The sequence below is a fragment of the Medicago sativa genome, chromosome 7 (genome assembly GCF_051527215.1).
Source record: "Medicago sativa cultivar Bolivia chromosome 7, Bolivia_mono, whole genome shotgun sequence".
Classification (NCBI taxonomy): Eukaryota; Viridiplantae; Streptophyta; class Magnoliopsida; order Fabales; family Fabaceae; genus Medicago; species Medicago sativa.
Window position 1 is genome coordinate 95,080,799 of NC_140755.1, and position 18,824 is coordinate 95,099,622.

The window sequence follows — 18,824 nt, forward strand, 5'->3', positions numbered from 1 at the left end:
AAAACAAATACTAATATGCTTTGTCAAAATTCTAAATCATTAAAGAAATTGACGCTCAACACATAAAACTGCACTAGAATATTAGTAATAATGTTGCACCATGAAATTTCTGTTGTGGGCAACAATGAACTAGTAGAGCCTGTTATATTTTGAAGCACTATCAAGAACATGTGTTCTATTAAAACTATAATTTACATAGAAACGATGGGATCATAAATGTTAAAACAATCGGCAAGAACCTGTCCAAGAATGGCTTCAAGTAGCTAACTAACAGTCTATATACACAAACATCTGAAAGGAAAAAAGGAGGCTAGAAAGCTAGGGGGGTCACAATTGACTTTATAAATAAAAAAACTATCAGGGATGATTATTGATGACTCGACATGGAGGCACCATTTTATGAAGCATATTTGTCCCTTGGAAGGTCACAAACTGATTGCAGTTCCTTCTGTAGTTGGCAAGCTGCAGGACACAAGGGAAAACTCAATATTTCAAGTTGGAGGCGAGATGTTATGACAAGTAATTCCGATAATGAAATTATCAGCCCCAGAAACATAATTAAAACCCAACTTCAAAAAATGCTAGACTGAAAAGTGTAAAAAATGTCAATATCTACCACCTGGAAAGCAGTAAAACAGATTTTATACCTCCTCTGGTTTAATCTTGCTAAACCCAAATTTATCTGTCCATATGGACTGTGCTTCTTCTGCAGCTGGTAGCACAAGGTTCTTTACTTTCATGAAAGCCAAGAGCCTCTCAATGCAAGAGAATAGTGCTTGGAAGTAGCCCTGTTTGAACCAAACGAATATAATTATAAGTAACGCAATACCACCATGTCATCACCACAAGTAACCACAATACATAGCAAATCTATCAAAATCTCAGAGCACAGAGATTCAATTAAATAGAGAAAATCATATCGTGAAAGTGAGGCTGACAACCAGTAATTTCTCACCTTCCCATGTTGACTGTTACTTGTTGCAACTAAAGGAAGTTCAGCAATATCTGTACCAAAGATTCGAAGCATGCCCGCAGATACCACGGATGAACTTCAATATCAAAGAAACAAACTGTAAATAGTACTGTAGTTTTTAAGCATCAAATAATAAACATCAGAGACAGAGAACCACTTCTTACTTGACTATTAGTAATGCACAATACATTCCTCCAAACTCTTGACCCCGCACACTCTTTCTGTATGTGAGGGATACATCAATTGAGACAAAGGTAGAGAATAAAAATTGAAGAGAAAAATGGGACAAAACAAATGCTTTAAACGTAGTTTCTAACCCATAAACCATTGCTCGAATAAGGTCACGCCCGCTAACTGCATCAACTATAGGATCGAAGCATTCCTGAAGCAACGGAAGTTTAACTCACAAATCCAATTATTGAAATATTACAATAACGCAAGCCATATATATAAAGCTCATAAGTACAGTGAAAATCCACAACAACAACAAAGTCTTATCCTACAAAGTGTGGTCGGCCCTACATAGATCAAATGATGCTATAAAGTTCTATCATATATCATATCTCTATCCAACTCACTAATCTCTATGTTTCTTAATAGTTTTTATCTTATAGTGTGTCTAGGTCTTCCTCAGCAGCATGATATCAAATAGTGTGATGGCCACCACTGAAAGTTATGTTAGAGAAACAATTTGTCCTATGCATGAATGCAAAAAATTGTACTATGCATGAATGCAAAAAATAAAACATTATTACCTGTTAGTAAATTACTAATAAGGAATAATGTTTACAGACATTGTCTAGACAAATGTTTTGGAAATCGAACAAATGTTCCATGGTTCAACAGCGGTTGAACCGTTTTTTAACAGGTAGTAATTAAATGATATTTTAAAAAAAAAGTATTTAATAACGTATATCACATTTATATTTTATTAGTTCGCTAAATTACACTTCTGGTCCCTTAAGATTTTTCGTTTCGTTTTAGTCCCTTAAGCAACAAAGTTTAGACACTTAGGTCCCCTAAGCTTTTTTTGTTCCATTTTGATTCCTTAAGTCACACACATTAGACACTATGAAAACCTTAAGAACAGAAACAGAACAGGATAATAGCTGCTGAGAAGAGCACAAAATGCCAGGGATTGTCAGGAAATGACAAAATATGGTGAATCTCAAACCACAAAGTAAGGTCTGACAGATACCATAGGACACGGAGGAATTTTCAGTATCACCAATGGCGACTGTTATTTGCCATGATTTTGAGTCGTGATTATGGCCACTTATTCAAAACATGGCATCATACACAACAAAGGGAGTAGTAGTTCTAGGAGATTCAACACACACTGGTGGTGCTATCGAGTCCATTTGCTGATTACTCGATATATCGCAAAGATTCCCCAAAAATGATTCATATATAATTTTTCCATACACCCATAGTTTAGGTGACTTCTATTCCCATAAACATGTACTTGTTTTGGGTTTTAGTACCTACTGAAATGCACATCATTTCAGTCTCTTTTTCTAAAAATGCTCACATTTGTTCCCTCTTAAGCTGGGTTGTATCAAATTATGTGGCACAGAGCACCACATCACGAGTGCCAAAATAGGATACAAGGGAAAGTGTTCCCCGCCCTCTTGTTCTCACCTTCAATGACGGTTCCTAGCCTTATACTGAAACTGCAGAGGAATGGCTAAACTTGTAGATACCTGTTGAGTAAATTGTAGCTTAGTAATATTTTTCTATGAACAGTACTCTCATCCCACCTGTATACTTGTAGTTAGCAGTTTCTATTATTATGTTAGAAAATGCAGTTAATTAACTGCAGGAGGCAGGTTAGCAAGGATCGTTATATAACTTTTAGCAAGATATAAGTCTTCAGATTTAAAATGGCAATAACATTTTTCATAACTCAGTTTCAGATCAAACACTATCTTTCCCTGAGTTTCTCTCAATTTTCTAAATTATTAATGGTATCAGAGCTGTGAAGAAAGAGGATGTCATAGAATAGAAGACAACGAGTCCATATGTCGACTGTGTCCCTTTTACAATACAGAACTGCACAGACAAACCTTTTGCAAGGTAATACAGCATACTTTTGGTATTTCCTAATAAAAGTGCCTAACAAATTTTCCATGACAAAAATGAACTCTCTTTTAAAACTTCACATGGGCAATATATCCAAGACAAATATGAATTTTCGGCATTATTTTCCACGTTTTTACTATGAAGACAAGTCAATTGTTAATTAGTTGACTTTGACTGCTGGGTGATCAAACTCTTTGAAGAAAATTTAAATGGAATTAAACCAAAAGGGAATGTAGACATACTAACATAGATTATTTATGCATACATGATGCATCTTCACAGTTTAATATTTTTCTCTTTTGAATATTTTTTTATTAATTTATACTCGTTAAATTAACCTAAATTTAAAAAAAAAAACATTCATTCAATATGCAAGATACTTGTTACTAACCAAAAAAAATGGTCTATGTTAGTATGTCTGCAAGATACTTTTTACTATGAAGACAAATCAGTTGTTAATTTATTGACTTTGACTGCTGGGTGATCAAACTCTTTGAAGAAAATTTCAATGGAATTAAACCAAAAGGGAATGCAGACATACTAACATAGATTATTTATGCATACATGATGCATCTTCACAGTTTAATATTTTTCTCTTTTGAATATTTTTTATTAATTTATACTCGTTAAATTTGTTTTTAAAAAAAAACATTCATTCAATATGCAAGATACTTGTTACTAACCAAAAAAAATGATATAAACAGATAAAAGAGTAAGACAAAGAAGAGGAAGACAAAATTCAGAAAAGAATGTAAATTCCAAAGCAGCTACATCATATGTTGGGAAACAAACATGGACAACTACCGCATTCCAAGAAAGAGGGAATAAAAAGGATTATAATGAATTGAGAAGGATAGGAAGAACTTACATGAAAGATAGAGACAGCCTCCAAAAGCAATGGTCTGGTTTCAGGAGACGCTTTTTTCCCACTAAGAAGCCTCCATCTCACATTAATATCATTGATGGGATCCAATCCTTTTTCCTTTTGCTTTTTCTTTATAACAGCCAAGAGAGATTTAGGGAGTCTCTCGGCCCCTCTAACTAAAACATTCTCCAAAGTAGAATGTATTCTCGTGCAATCATTGCAACAAAGCCAGTTACCTTCTGGCAATTCCTGTAATTGGTCACATACATGTTCAGACGACAAAAGAGAAGTTGGTGCCTAAACTAATGTATCCATATATAAAGGTAGGGCAACAGCTGCACACCTTTAGAAATGCCATCTTGTGATCCCTCAAACAGCCAACATGATACTCCTTTTCACACTGCAGCAACAGTGGGGGCAACGTCAAGTTGGCTCAGTAAAACAATACAAATCCATAAGTAGATAATTCATATGTGCATCAATCACTAAACCATAATAAAAGAAAGAAAAAATAAACTCTATGTCATAGAAGATTTTGTAGGGACATCAATACAAGAGTGCATACCTGATCACAGAGTATTATTGTGCGTGGACCAAAGCCAGATTTGCTGAAGTCAACACCCCTGTGTGTGCAAACATTTCTCTTTAAATAGATATCTCATAAAAAATCCCAAATATACAATATTGGTTTACAATTAACTAAATACAGAAGCACGTCCACATAGGGACAATGAAGATAACGTCCATAAAAATAAAATGGCTTCTAATCTTTACAATGTTACCTGCATAAAGCACATGCACTAAGCTCAGCATCGATGTCTTTGACTATGCGAATGCATCTCTTGGTGATTTGCTCAATAGGATCAACTCCTTCAATCCTTCCAGCAGCAAAAGCATTGACATTGTATGCGACAAACTTTTCCCTCTGGAACATGCTTTGGCAAAATTGACAGTACCAGTCACCACGTGGAATACTTGATAGAGATGCGCACTCTGTACATTCCAAAAATCGGAACATAAAAGTTCACTGATGACTATCTTTCTATTTGTCAAATAAAGTAAATGTTGAAGTTATATGGTTAGCCTTTTAGGTTTGAGGGAGGAAAAGGAATACTAGTATTGATATGGCATTAACAAAATGTCAAATGTTATTACAAGTGACAAAGCAATAATCTTTATGTATACTAATACCAGACACCTATACTGAATTAAATAAGGAAACAAATTATGATAAATAATGAAATTTGAAAGCCAATCATAACTTTAAATCATTTCTTATGAATCATAGGAGATGATTTAAGATGTGATAAATCATATCTGAGACACTATCGAGATAAAAAGGGCAACTTAGTGCTATAAGGAAATAGTCCTAGCAAGGATGTTGATTCCATAACTTGAACATGTGATTATCCCATCTTGGAAGCATTTAGATAATAAATCTAGTACAAATATCAAAAAATAAAAATTAATAAATCTAGTACAATGCAACTGTTAATGAGGTTTTTAAATTTGCCCGAGAAGGAAAAAATGTTTTGCAAAAAATAAAATAGATAAACAATCATTTATCTTTGTCCTTCGCCATTTTTATTTGTAGGGAGTAGTACAGCAGGCATGTGACAGTCCCAAAAAAGCATCTTACAATTTGGGAACCTGTGTTCCTGATCCTCATAATCCCTTCAAGAGTTTTATTCTCAAAGAAGCAAGTACATTAGCATTATAGGTGATAGTCATATCGAAACACTTGCATTACAAGTATCAACAACCTATGGTGATAAATATCTTCATAGTTCTTGTTACAAAAGCAAATGGGAAAAAAAAAAAAAAAGGACAAATAATGGGGAAAAATAGATAATTCTGCATTTCACACAATGGTAGCAACGGACAAATAGATAACTTTCCCCATCATATATTTTATAATGTATATCTGACCTTTATGAAATGCTCTTGGGCATCCGTCACAAAGCAACAGATTTCCACCATCCCAACAAACAACACATAGATCATCATTGTCATTTGCAGAGTATTTTCGGTCTTTGGAGAGAGATATTGATAATTCATGAAGAGACACCCCATTTGATGTGTAAATGTATGCATAACTGCCCAAAAAATGTGCACTTCCAATAAAATTCACAGGCTTGAACAACAAACAGGTCAAATCATTGCTTAATATCCCTCCTAGGCTCCCACCACCCCAAGATAAAATAAAAGAAAAAGGACTCACGGTTTCTTGCGAGAGGCCCAGCCTGCATGGACCTCAAACTGTGAGGGGCTAATCTGCACAACATTAAATATTGAAAGAAAATTATGCACAATCTAATTATTCTCAAAGAATACCTACAAATGTACAAGCTATGTGTGCGACTGGGGATACCTCAGTGTTGCAGCATCTACAAACAATTCCAGAGCCCTTTTTGAAACCTTCAAGCAATTTCTGTCAATCAGAATATAACTGTCAGCAGCATAATAGACATGCAATAACTGTTGCATCAAACACAAACAAACCTGTCCGCCTGCATAATAAGCTAATTCACTTCCATCGGGCAATCCATTTTCCTCAAAAACTAACTTGTGCAACCGATTATCCCTTTAAAAGAATACAATGGATGAACAAATGAAGATTAACATCACCGAACAGTAATAAAAACACTACAGCTGTTACCCACAAGTGGGGAAGGAGTATGGAACTAACTTCTTAGTTATCTTCCATTCACTCTTATTTTGTGGAGATAAACAATTCGAATTTGAAGTGGTCTTCAACTTTACGGACAGTGACCTGGTAATAACACTTTATTAGAATAAAAGGGTGACGAAAAATTATTTGGTTGTAAGCAATTACCCAAATGCATATTATCCTAACTACATAAAGGGTGCAAAGAAAGTAAAGGCAGGTACAGACTTCTTTTTCGTCTTTGGCGTAGCTTTCCTCCGGGGTAGAATAGGCACAGAAGCACTCTTGGAAGAATTTGAGCTGTTAACCCTTTTTGACGACCTTGATAACACAGTTTACAATATGTACGTTAAAAGAAAACACCAGAGCAGACCACTATAAAGAGAAAATCAATTCATGGAATCCAAAAAATTGAGACCATGTAAACACATGCATTGGCTAGTGAAAACCAAATACTATGCAAAAACTACATATTCAATTGATGTATAGGGTATCTGAAATAGATGTGAATACTAACTTTCTTCTTTTCCTCCCGCGTCTCTTAATTTTTGGAGAGATAGACATCTCAGAAGCACAGGATGACTTGGAGACCAACACTGGTCTAGGAGACCTGAAATATTGATATAAAATGATAAAAGAAAATATAAATTAGAGAGGAGCAAAGGGAGGTCTTGGACACTGTTGGACTGTTTATTTTTATTATTATTAAATAAATATAATATGTATAATAGCAATTATGGCAGTTATTATGTGATAAGTAGTTATTAAGTTAGTTATATATTGTGTGTGAATAAAAGGGAAACAACAGGCTATTATGGGTAAGTTATTTCTACTATATTTCAATGTTCGGTGCCGGTTTCTATCAGACACGTCTCATTGCACCTTTCATATGGTCGCAAGTGTCAACAAATTGAACCTAGCATTTCTCTTAGATTTTGTGCTTAGAGACTAACTCAACCTCATAAAACTCGCTTGTAAAGTGAAGATTTCTCGAGCCTTGTATAAGCACGCTATATATCTAGGCAATGTGGGACTAAACACACTTCCTCGCACCCAGCAGCATGATGGTGTCGGAGGCTGTAATAAAGGCATCTCAAAGTTGACACAATTAAGGCAACTAAGTAACTACAATTTAGTTAGACTCTAATACCATCTTCAAACGTAAGCTTAAGATCTAACTCGACCCTACAAAAACGTAAGCTTAAGACCTAACTCAACCCTACAAAACTAGACTATACGAGGATTGTCTTAGCCTTATAAGCACTACGTAAACCATTTCTCTAGGCAATAGGGGACTAGACACACCCTCTTACACCTAGCACAATGAAGGTGTTGGGCACTGCAATAAAAGCAGCACAAAGTTGTTCTAGTTAAGGGCCAAAGGTGTTAGGGGTAATTTGCAATTATGGTGGCTTTCCAACAATTTTCATTTTAAACTGTGACATTATGTCGCTCCATTTCATTGTATTCCTGGACTTAGCTTAACAAGACAAATGGCAGAATTAAGTTATTATAATTCTCTACCAACTTTAAATTGGACTTGTTGCTGATCCAAAATGAATGAATGTATGTTCACGAGTCATAATTGTTGTGTTCACTGGCATGCAGTAACATGATAAAAACTTGAATAGTCATAGTTGTATTATACTAGACTAGATTGCTTGGAATAATATGACTATTGGTCGCAGCTCAATTTTCATGGATTTTTGTCTGCCATTAGTGAATTCTCAATTTTAACAGAACTCAGTAATGGCAGACAAAAATCCATGAATATGAGAATTCAATAGTAAACCTACTTATAAATGAGAAGAAGAAAAAAAAAAAAACGTGTTATGTAGTAGCCTGCTCAAAATGCGTTGATAGAGCAATCAAAAATCAAATTTATCCAAAATTTCATCATGATGCAGGTCACTCAACATGAGCCAAACTTGGGTAGAAATGGTGAGTACCTGATTCTTTTGCTAACTACATTCTTCGAACTTTCTTCAGATTTACTTGATTCTACACAAGAACTGCATATAGGTCCCACTCTTTCCATAAATGAAGAAGGGAAACGTCCTGTGGGTAAAATAATGATATCAAGAAGCACCCAAGGCAATCAAAAATAAAAAAAAAGGGCAACCCGGTGCACTGAAGCTCCCGCATATGCAGGGTCCGGGAAGGGGTCCCACCATTTGGTGTATTGTACGCAGCCTTACCTTGTTTTTACACAAGAGGCTATTTCCAGGACTTGAACCCGTGACCTTACGGTCACATGACAACAACTTTACCAGTGCAATCAAAAATAAAAAAATAAAATAAAGGTTATTATACACTATCTTCCTATAATGTTACCACACAAAATCAGGATCAGCACCACAAACTGTAAAACTAAAAAATAAAATAATGATGATGATTCTGAATAGCAGACACAAAGCTCACCTTTGCACCTTTTACAAGTAAAATATTTTTCCTCAGGTGGAGAACAAACAATATTTTGAATTGTTGCCTCCAAATCATGCAGGGGAGCTCCCCTGCACGCTCTCAACAGATCAAGCAGGCTCTTCCCATTTTCAAAGCAAATATACTCCACTGCTCTCCTATATTGCTTGCAAGCATGGATCTCGAATTGGGAAGGTGAAATAACCTAAGAAAACAAAATAAATGATGGGACAGTCTCAGACCCAATAAACAAATGGGTAAGCAGAGATAGAATTACATTTACAACTCACCCTGCGTCCCTCACAGAGACAGCAGGAGCACAATATTCCCTCATCTCTAATAACACCCCTTAATCCTGAGACCTGTAACAAAAACATGTCAAACTTGCAATACTAAACACAGAGGGCAGAGAACACATCAAAGCAACACTTCATTTTTTTTAAAAAAAAAAAAAAAAAAAAAACAGAGCACCAGTTTGAAGCCTAATTATGAAAAAAATAAAATAAACACAGGATCGAATTACTAGATGCTCAAAGAGTTGGTGTCTAAATCAATAATATATTTATATATATATATATATCAAACATGGTAACTAGTTTCTCTCACAAACCAAATATATCAAAGACCTACTACTGATGCTAAGGGAGGGAATGCCCAAACCTATGGTCTCAAATCTCAAGCTATCCAAGCATGGATCAGACTATTTTAGCAGATGCTACTCTCTGTAGGTCGATTGTAGTGGCCTTTACAGTATGCAACAATTACAAGGCCAGAAATAGCTATGCAGCTAATAAGGCCTGTCAATTTTTATCCCAGCCTCTTGAGAGTCACTGGACAGCTGTATAGAGGATTCTGAGATATCTTAGCGGTTCCTTTTGTCAGGGTCTACTTTTGCACAATGCTTCCTCTCTTGAACCCCTCTCAATCACTGCCTTCTCTGATGCAGATTGGGGTGCAGACCCAGATGATGGGAAATCTACATCAGGGTCATGCATATATCTGGGACCTAATCTGGTCTCCTGGAGGTCCAGAAAACAAACTTTAGTAGCTAGATCGAGCACTGAAGCTGAATCCAGGAACCTAGCTAACACAGCTGCTGAAATGTTGTGGATTCAATCTCTGTTGACAGAACTAAGAGTTTCTTTCACCAGTCCTATGTTTATATGAGATAATTTGGACACAGTGTTCCTATCTCACAACCCTGCTTTGCACGACCAAGCATATGGAAATGGAAATCTTCTTCCTAAAGGAGAAGGTCGTCCGCAAGAGTCAACATGTCAGACATATCCCAGCAGTTGACCAATATGCTGACCTGCTCACTAAACCCCTGTCAGCTCTAAAATTTCTTCACTTAAGGGACAAGTTTCAAGTCTTTGACAAACTGTCACTAGAATAAGCCCCCTAGGATTTGGAGGGGAACTAATAGTAAAATAGATATAGCTAGACTAGTGAATACTGTGTAACTAACTGCTAACTCAGTACAGAGATGGCCTCTATAAATACTTGTCTACTCTCTCTCCTGTAACTAACTATTGATTCATAACAAATTCAGTTAGATCAATACATTGATTTTCTCAGTCCCTTCTTCTATCTCTAACCAGTTCTTAGTTTCTGTCAATGCCATGTTTGGAGTGTAATTAATAATGCCTATTAGTAAAAAGGTTATTGACTAGTAATGCTTCTGCCATCTCCTAATGCCACAGACAATCAGTTACTCAATAAGTCCCAAGTAACTTACCTACTTTTTTCTATAATAAAACCTTAAAACAAGGCATGAGTACGCAGCACATTCGATTATATTTATACCATATCTTAGAAAGAATTTATCTTCGACACAATAAAAAAACAAAAAATCATCTTCAAAAAGAAAAGAATAAATATGTGTAGCCATTCCATTAATCCACGGTTATATATGTAATATATTTAGATGAAGGGAGGTAGGCATAAAAAGTCAGGAAGATTCATCAATCTCAATTCTAAGCAACGGAAAAATTAATTCCCTTTCCATTTGCACTTAAACTTTCCTCCAAAAATCCAATAATGAAGACAATGCAACTAAAGTTCGCTTTGCATTTAGAAATTAAATGTATTTGAGTTTATGCACTAAACTTGGAAATGTCGCTAATATAGCTTATGATATGTCTCTAAACAGTTTTTAGCCTGTCTATTCTAAGAAAAGTCTTGTCCTAATTATATATGACAAAATTTCACATACTATATTATTTTCAATCACTAGATCTTTACTAGTTTATTTCAACGAGCTCATCTAGATAGTGTAAGAAAACAACTTTGAACTTATATGAAAATAATTTAATGACATTCCCTCTTCGATCTTTACTAGTTAAAAAAGGTTATACATAGCTGCTTTTTTTTCCCTAAATGCAAATTCATAACTTAACACTAAGCATATCAAAACGAAGTAGCGAACCTTCTTAATACCACTGACATAAACCACAGAGACACCATCAAGTAAACCGGTACGAAAGAGCTCCTTCATTGTTGTAGGCCGCATCTTATCAACTGCAATCTTCTTCGACATCTTCAACTCCATCTTGTTTCTCCGAGCAGCTAATGCACCATCAATTTCACTCTCAACAGCAGCACCTTCTTGGTCTAACTTTGTCACTGTCTCCTCACCGGACCCAGCATTCGCTTTGATAGTCGCAGACCTCGTAGTCCGCTTGAATGTCCTCACCACACCATCACCTTCACCACTTGCAGCTGCAGCACCATGCTGTTCTAACACATTCACTGTCTCTTCACAGGATTCAACCTTTTCTTTCTTAGCTGATCGAGTAATCCGCTTGAATTTCCTCACCGGAGTTGCACCATCATCATTACCAATTGCAGCTGCAGCACCTTGCTGTTCTAACACATTCACCTTATCCTCTCCGGATTCAACCTTTTCTTTCATCGCCGATCGAGTAATTCGCTTGAAATTCTTCGCCGGCACCTCACCATCACCTTTACCAACTGCAACAGCATCACCTTCACCTCGCTGTTCTAACACAGTAACCGTTTCCTCACCGGATTCAACCTTCGATTTCGTGGCCGATCTCGTAATCCTCCTAAACGTCGGCATCGCCGTCACAGGAACCTCACGAGATTCGCTCTTCACATCCTCCTTCACCCCGGCATCTTCCTTGAATCTCTTGCAATGAAGTTCCTCAGAAAAAGTATTAGACGAATTGAGAGACCTCTTAGCTCGAGTATAAACAATGCAACCATTCACCATAGAAATTTTTCGTGCATCCATGAGAGATGAATTTGAGAAATTGAGAGGTGAATTGAATTGAATTGAATTGAAAGTGATTAGCATGAGAATGAGAATTAGGGTTTTTGAATTATTTTTTTCAGAAAAAACCTTTTGCGGGAAGAACAAGGAAGGGATAACGAAGTCGGAGACAGTGAGATTTCAGAAAGGAAGTAAATGGCAAAACCGTTATTTTTTACTTAAATTAGATAAATTTTTAGTCCTCATCGAAGGAAAAAAATGAACGTTTACGTCTAAGTTCTACAGATGATTTGTAAAACGGGACCGGACAAACTAGATTCAATGCAAAGGACAAAAACATAAATTTGTGTATAATTTTTTTTTCCCTTGTTAAACCACAGCAAAACTTTTTATCCTTATTTAAAAAGCAAAAATAATTTTTTGTTTACTAAAAATCATACTCCCTCCGTTTCAAAATGAGTGTCGTTTTAACCAATTGCACACATATTAAGGAATGGAATAAAGTAATCAAATGTCATAGCAATTTTACCAAATTATTCTAATCAACTATTGGTTTGTTTTTCATTAAAGAAAAAATAATACTTTGGAAGTAGTGTAACATAGTATTAATTGAATGGTACAATTGAAAAGAAAAAGTTATTATTGCATTGAAAATCGAAAGTGACATTCATTTTGAAACAAATTTTTTTGGTAAAAATGACACTCATTTTGAAACGGATGGAGTATAAGAAAAAAAATTATTCAATACTACCGAAGTTTGTCATGTGTTGTTTTGTCTTGTGTTGTTCTCTCATGTACATATTGTGTTAGCAAATAAAATATAATGAAAACTTGAAAGGTAGTCCTCTTAGATTGCAGTTGATTGTTAAAAAATGAAATACATGACATAAGAACACTAATTGTACAATATTTGATTTGTAAAACTGTTTGATTTGAAAACAAAGGAAGTAGTTTTTTGTCCGCCAAAAATTATATAAAACTAAAATAATTTACTACCATAAAAATATGTCTTGTGTTTGTTGTTTTAGCAAATCAAATGTACCTTTTACGACTATTTTTTTCGTTGATAACTTATAATTGAAGGGTATAGTTTGATACCATGAGTTTTAAACAAAGGTACGTACAAATACCCTTCAAATATATGTACTTATGACAATATTAAAAACTTTTTGCACTTTTGGCGATTATTTTCAGGTTATTCTTTTTTTTTTTTAAGGAAATTTTCAGGTTATTCAAAAATATGAAATCAACCTAAAGAGAATGACTTCAAAAATTAGTGTACTCTTATCATTTCATTTAGTGTGTGAAATTCATGCAATTAGATCAGTGACTCCGTTCATAACATATTAATACTCTCTCTATCTCATAATAATTGTCACTTTACCATTTTTTTTCTTTTTCTCAAAATAATTGTCACTTTAGAATACCAATGCAGCATTTATTATTTTTTCCATTAATATACCCTTATTTATTAAATTTCATCCAACTTAACTACTCCACTAACTACAATTAATAAGGGTGTTTTAGTAAATGACACTAATTTTACTATCAAAATCAACCCAGCTGATCATTTCCTTAATAACCGTGCACAAACCTTAAACAACTATAATTTAGAGACGGAGGGAGTATTAATTAACATGATGCTCCCTCCCTCCGTCTCACAATATTAGTCGTTTAAGGTTTGTGCATGATTATTAAGGAAATGATTAATTGTGTTAATTTCAATGATAAAATTAGTATCATTTACTATAATATCATTATTAATTGTAGTTAGTGAAGCAATTAAATAGAATGAAATTCAATAAATAAGGGTATAATAGTGAAAGAAAAAAAATGCTGCATTGGTATTCTAAAGTGGTAATTATTTTGAGAAATAGAAAAAATGTTAAAGAGACAATTATTATAAGACGAATGGAGTATTATAATTCATATGTTTGTGTTATTATAAAAAAATGTTAATCAGAACATAGTTTAAATTGGGGGGAAAATGTGGAATGCCTTTAAATTGGGGGTGCAGAAAACAACACTTCCATGGTAGAACTTCAACGCTTACTTTGGTCATCTTCAGGAAAACTGTGTTTTTTTTTCTTCCAGTCTATCATCACAGCGTGTTAGGTGAAGATTTATTTTGAACGATAATTTCAAAAAGAAAAAAAGGTGAATAATTCAAAAGTGGCTGAACAATCAAATTGGACTTTCAATTTTCAGATGACATGAGTATGGAAGGTAAATACTCCATCCGTCCCATATTATTTGACCTATTTAGAATATTTGCACTATTCATGTAACATGTTTTGACTCTATTTTTCTACTAATATATAAAAACAAAATATAGCATATAAGATGTTGTTAGATTCGTCTCGATTAATATTTTCAAAATATCAAATTTTCGTAATTTTTTCTACTAGATTATTAAAGAAATTTAAGTTTAAAATTGTGCATTGGCATACGTGACAGAGGTCAAGTAATATGGGACGGAGGGAGTACATTTTCTTTTCTACCGTATATTACACATCTAATTGAATTATGAAATTCGAACAAAATGTAAAGTGTTAAAGATAAAACAACGAAACATGAGCTCTCTCTGAATGGTAATAATCATAAACTAATTTCATAATTAGTCTATTTCTAATTATCTTCTTATTTTTTAGTAAAATAATGTAGTTCTTATTTTAATTCATTTACCTCTTTTACCCAAAAAAAAAGCTAAAGTTTTTATTCATTTACTATCACTTAAAATATGTAAGTGTGTATTTTTTTTTCTTCTTCTTCTTTTGGCTATTGCATGAATGAAGGGTAATGTATGAATCCGTTTATCTTTGTCAAGCATTTACTTTTTTATGGACGAAATGATAATACTTTGAAAACACACATCAATGGAAAAATTGAAGTTTAAACCTCTGTCATAGTCTCCGTCTTAGCAATTTTGATATTTTTATCAGTTAAACCAAAACTGTCAACAATCAACTTTGTTATTTTCATAAAAAAAAAAAAAGGAATTTCTATGGTACACTCGCAAATTAAGGTGTACCGGTACTCTTGCTTCAAAAATCTATAAATTAAATATTATTTTTATGAAATAAAGAGTTACTTGTTGATATTTATATTTTGTAAAATATCATTTCATAAGAAAAAACATCATTTCATTGTTTATAAAAACCATACTAATTTTTTTGCATTTAATTGTAAAAAATAATCAAAATTCTCTATTATGTGTGATAAAAATTCAGAAAAATAAGATTTAGTTCTTATAATTATAGGTGATAGAAAATAACGTTTTTTCCTTCAAAAAACAACCCATTGAACGGTTAATTTAAGAACTTGGTGTACCAATACACTCAAATTTTTTAGTGTACCATAGGATTTGCCAAAAAAAATAGTTAAGACAACTTTATTATCTAAATTATTCTCTGAAGAGTACTCCTTGATCCCTCACTTAATTTGCATCTTTGTGCCAGCTAAGCATGGCGTGGAAATATTTGACCCAACTTAAACAAATAGAACTGCATTGTTGGTAGGTATTACAGACCATAACAAAGCACCAATACTACCAAATAACTAAGTCAATTGCAATAAAATATTTCTAGTATGAGAACATGCCACATCATAAATTAGTATTATAATTCTACGTAATGCGTAGTATGAACTATCTGAAGCACTAACATGATGACTTTGATATCATAGTTTTTTTATTATACTACCTTTTTTTGAGAGGTTATTATACCTTTGGTAAAATATAATAGATAGAATAATTTAAAGTCAACTGATCTAGCAAAAGACCTGCATGTGGTGGTAGTGGTACGTTTTTTATTTTTTTGAAACGGAAGACCTGTATCATGTGGTTATGACTAAATTACTTAGTCAATTTGGCACGTACGTACTAATCTCTTTAAGGTCAAAGACAAAGGTACATGTCGTTACTTCATGGATTTTCATTTTAGAAAGACATGCATTGTTGGCTTGAAATGTCCCTTCCTAGTTCATACTAGTACTTCTGAAGCATACTTGGACTTTCAAAGCACGATGGAGTGGTTACTCTTGTTTCACGTTTCAATTTTTAATTGGTTATCTTTATTTGTTATTTAAATTTATTTACCAAGTATTATGCAGATGTTTACTTTGTTTGAATCATTTCGTTTCAATTTTTAATTGGTTATCTTTATTTGTTATTTAAATTTATTTACCAAGTATTATGCAGATGTTTACTTTGTTTGAATCATTTCAGCTTGTTTATGTGAATTGAGTTTCGAAGCAGTTTTTATGGTGCAAAAAACGTTTTAGGTGATACTTAATGATCATCCATCAACGAGATTCTTACATTGTAGCTAAAGTTGACTTTGCAAGTGAATCAATTCTTACAAACTGAGCAAATCTTCATTGGCAACTTTTCTTTAATAATACTTTGAAAATTGAGTTGATAAACCCGTATGGGTTGACCCGGTGGTGTTGGCATCATAACTTGAAGTGTGTTTCACTTACGCTGTGTTTGGTAGAGGAGAAAAAGGAGAGAGAGAGAAGTTGAAGAGAGAGAAATAGGAGAGAAGTCCTACCCTTTTCCTGTTTGGTTGTGGTGAGAAAGAGAGAAGAGAGAGTTAAAACATGTGGGACCCACTGTTTTTTTAGTCTTCCCATGGATGAGAAGAAACACGGGAGAGAGTTGTTGTATTTGTTATTTTCCATTTATGCCCCTCCATTGCATAAAAAAAAACAAAAAGGTAAATATAAATGGTTATGCTATCTTGTATGTGAATGTTATTGCACTTTTAATTAATTTCATAATAAAGTTTCCTAAAAAAAAAAATTAACTTAGCAATAAAAATAATATGAACCACACTTTCCTATAAAAAATTAACCTATTTTCTTAGGTACTATAATTGAACTGTTTATTAATTAACATAGTTAATTAATCAAAATTATTCATTTTTAATTAACGTTGATAAAAAAATGTATTGCAGGTAACATAAATTATTTATTTGGCAAAAGGGAACATAAATTATGTTTTTCTACTCCAAACAATTATTTAGCTTCTTTTTATTTTGTTTAAGGGTATTATTGTCTTTTAAAAGCAATTATATTATTCTCTCTCTTCTATCTCTCTTATCTTTCTCTTCTACCAAACAACCCCTCAAATCTACTCTATTTCTCACATATTTCTCTCTTCTCAATCTCTCTCTCACCTATTTCTCTCTTCACAACTTCTCTTCCAAACCAAACACACCCTTAGGGTATGTTTGGAAGAGAAAAGAAAGTAAAAGGAAAGATAGTAAGAAGAATGATTGTTAAAAGAATGAAAGTGGGAAGAAAGTGAGTTGATTTTTTTGGTTGTTTGGTAGAAGTGAAAGTAAATGGATTGTGAGAGGAAAGAAAGGTATATATTTATTGAATGACATAATTGCCCTTATGTAACATAAATATAAATATTTTTATTTAAAAACATATATTTTTTGACAAGATAAGACATACATTTACAATTTATAAATATTTGTACTTAGAAAAATATTAGTTATATTAGAAGCATCTCATATGTGTTTAACTGTAAAAAAACACGTTAGTTTAGAAGAAACAAAAACATTATAAAAAACAAATAAAATATGTTAGGAAGCAAGGGCAAAAAAAGAAAAACAGAAAAATTGATGGTACAGTGACTTTCTCTTCACTAGTGGGAGGAAAGTTTTCTGCGTGGGTCCCACGTCTGAACCAATTTTTCCATTCATTCTTTCATTGCATCCAAAGGATGAAAAGATTATTGAAACTTGTGCTTCCCTTCCTTCACCTATCTTTCCTTCCTCTATCTTTGGAACCAAACACAGCCTTAAAGTCTCAGGTTCCGATTCTTCACGTGTCAATTTTGATAGGTTAGTTTGACTTCTTAAAAAAAAATTAGTTTATACATGAACTTTATGAGGCAATTTTCAATTTCAACTGTTCAATAAATTTTTTGAATTGAAATGGAATATTATGTTTCAAATTAACGATTGAGATCGTTTACCATGTGTAATACTAATGGTGAGGTTCTCTTATAACCGAGAATTCTAATCCAAAATTGAAGAGGTTAGAGATCAAATGGTCAACTCTATCTTTAACATTTCTACTTATCAATTACGTACTAGTAATGTTATGGTTCAAAAATATATATTTAGTTTTCTTCTAAAAAATAAGGGTGTTTTTATAAGCTTTGTTTAACATGGACAACCAAAATGGTCTTGCACCATCCTCAAGTGTCCTTGTCACCATATGATCAATAATTCATATCATATCTCATTTAATTTAATGGTGGAATTTATCGATCTAAATGTGAAAACTAGTTTCTGCATCATGTAAGATTTGTCTAACTTGTGTATTATAGAATTAGCCGTTTTTATAACATACATGACCTTCGGAAAAAATGGTTATGTAAAGATAGACCCTCAACCTTCGTCATTATATTTTTTGTAAAATTGTGGATCTTGTAAAAATAAAATTTTAAAATTGACATAAAGAATTGGATTATTATTGGATTTAGTCCATATCGAGAAAATTCACAATAGTACGAGGAACTTCTTCAATCCAAACTCTGTTGAGACTCTACAAGAGCGTATTA

At 33.4% G+C, this 18,824-nt stretch overlaps 1 protein-coding gene across 5 annotated transcripts; it reads right to left on the reverse strand.

Annotated features, from left to right (window-relative positions):
• Nucleotides 1-81: 81 nt before the first annotated feature.
• Nucleotides 82-12,437, reverse strand: LOC146910614 (uncharacterized). Of its 5 annotated transcripts, XM_085725598.1 has the most exons (20): nt 11,438-12,437; nt 9,300-9,371; nt 9,010-9,214; nt 8,538-8,646; nt 7,106-7,198; nt 6,817-6,909; nt 6,610-6,693; nt 6,423-6,504; nt 6,292-6,351; nt 6,142-6,194; nt 5,850-6,016; nt 4,703-4,913; nt 4,486-4,543; nt 4,264-4,320; nt 3,924-4,169; nt 1,291-1,355; nt 1,138-1,194; nt 956-1,049; nt 648-788; nt 82-462 (listed from the first exon to the last, which is right to left on the reverse strand). In XM_085725598.1, the coding sequence occupies exons 1-20, from the start codon at nt 12,326-12,328 to the stop codon at nt 358-360; spliced, it is 2,943 nt and encodes a 980-aa protein (XP_085581724.1). In that variant the 5' UTR covers nt 12,329-12,437; the 3' UTR covers nt 82-357. The 5 variants fall into 5 exon arrangements, with proteins under 5 accessions (XP_085581724.1, XP_085581725.1, XP_085581726.1 ...); XM_085725599.1 differs by lacking the exon at nt 9,300-9,371; XM_085725600.1 differs by lacking the exon at nt 7,106-7,198.
• Nucleotides 12,438-18,824: the final 6,387 nt, after the last annotated feature.

Excerpts from the sequence above, each read along its gene's own strand:
- LOC146910614 (XM_085725598.1), bottom strand. The coding sequence starts at position 12,328 with ATGCTAATCACTTTCAATTCAATTCAATTCAATTCACCTCTCAATTTC. Across the intron at positions 6,195-6,291 it reads GTAGATGCTGCAACACTGAG|ATTAGCCCCTCACAGTTTGA; the intron begins GTATCCCCAGTC and ends AATGTTGTGCAG. Across the intron at positions 6,017-6,141 it reads TGGGCCTCTCGCAAGAAACC|TTATGCATACATTTACACAT; the intron begins GTGAGTCCTTTT and ends TTTTTTGGGCAG.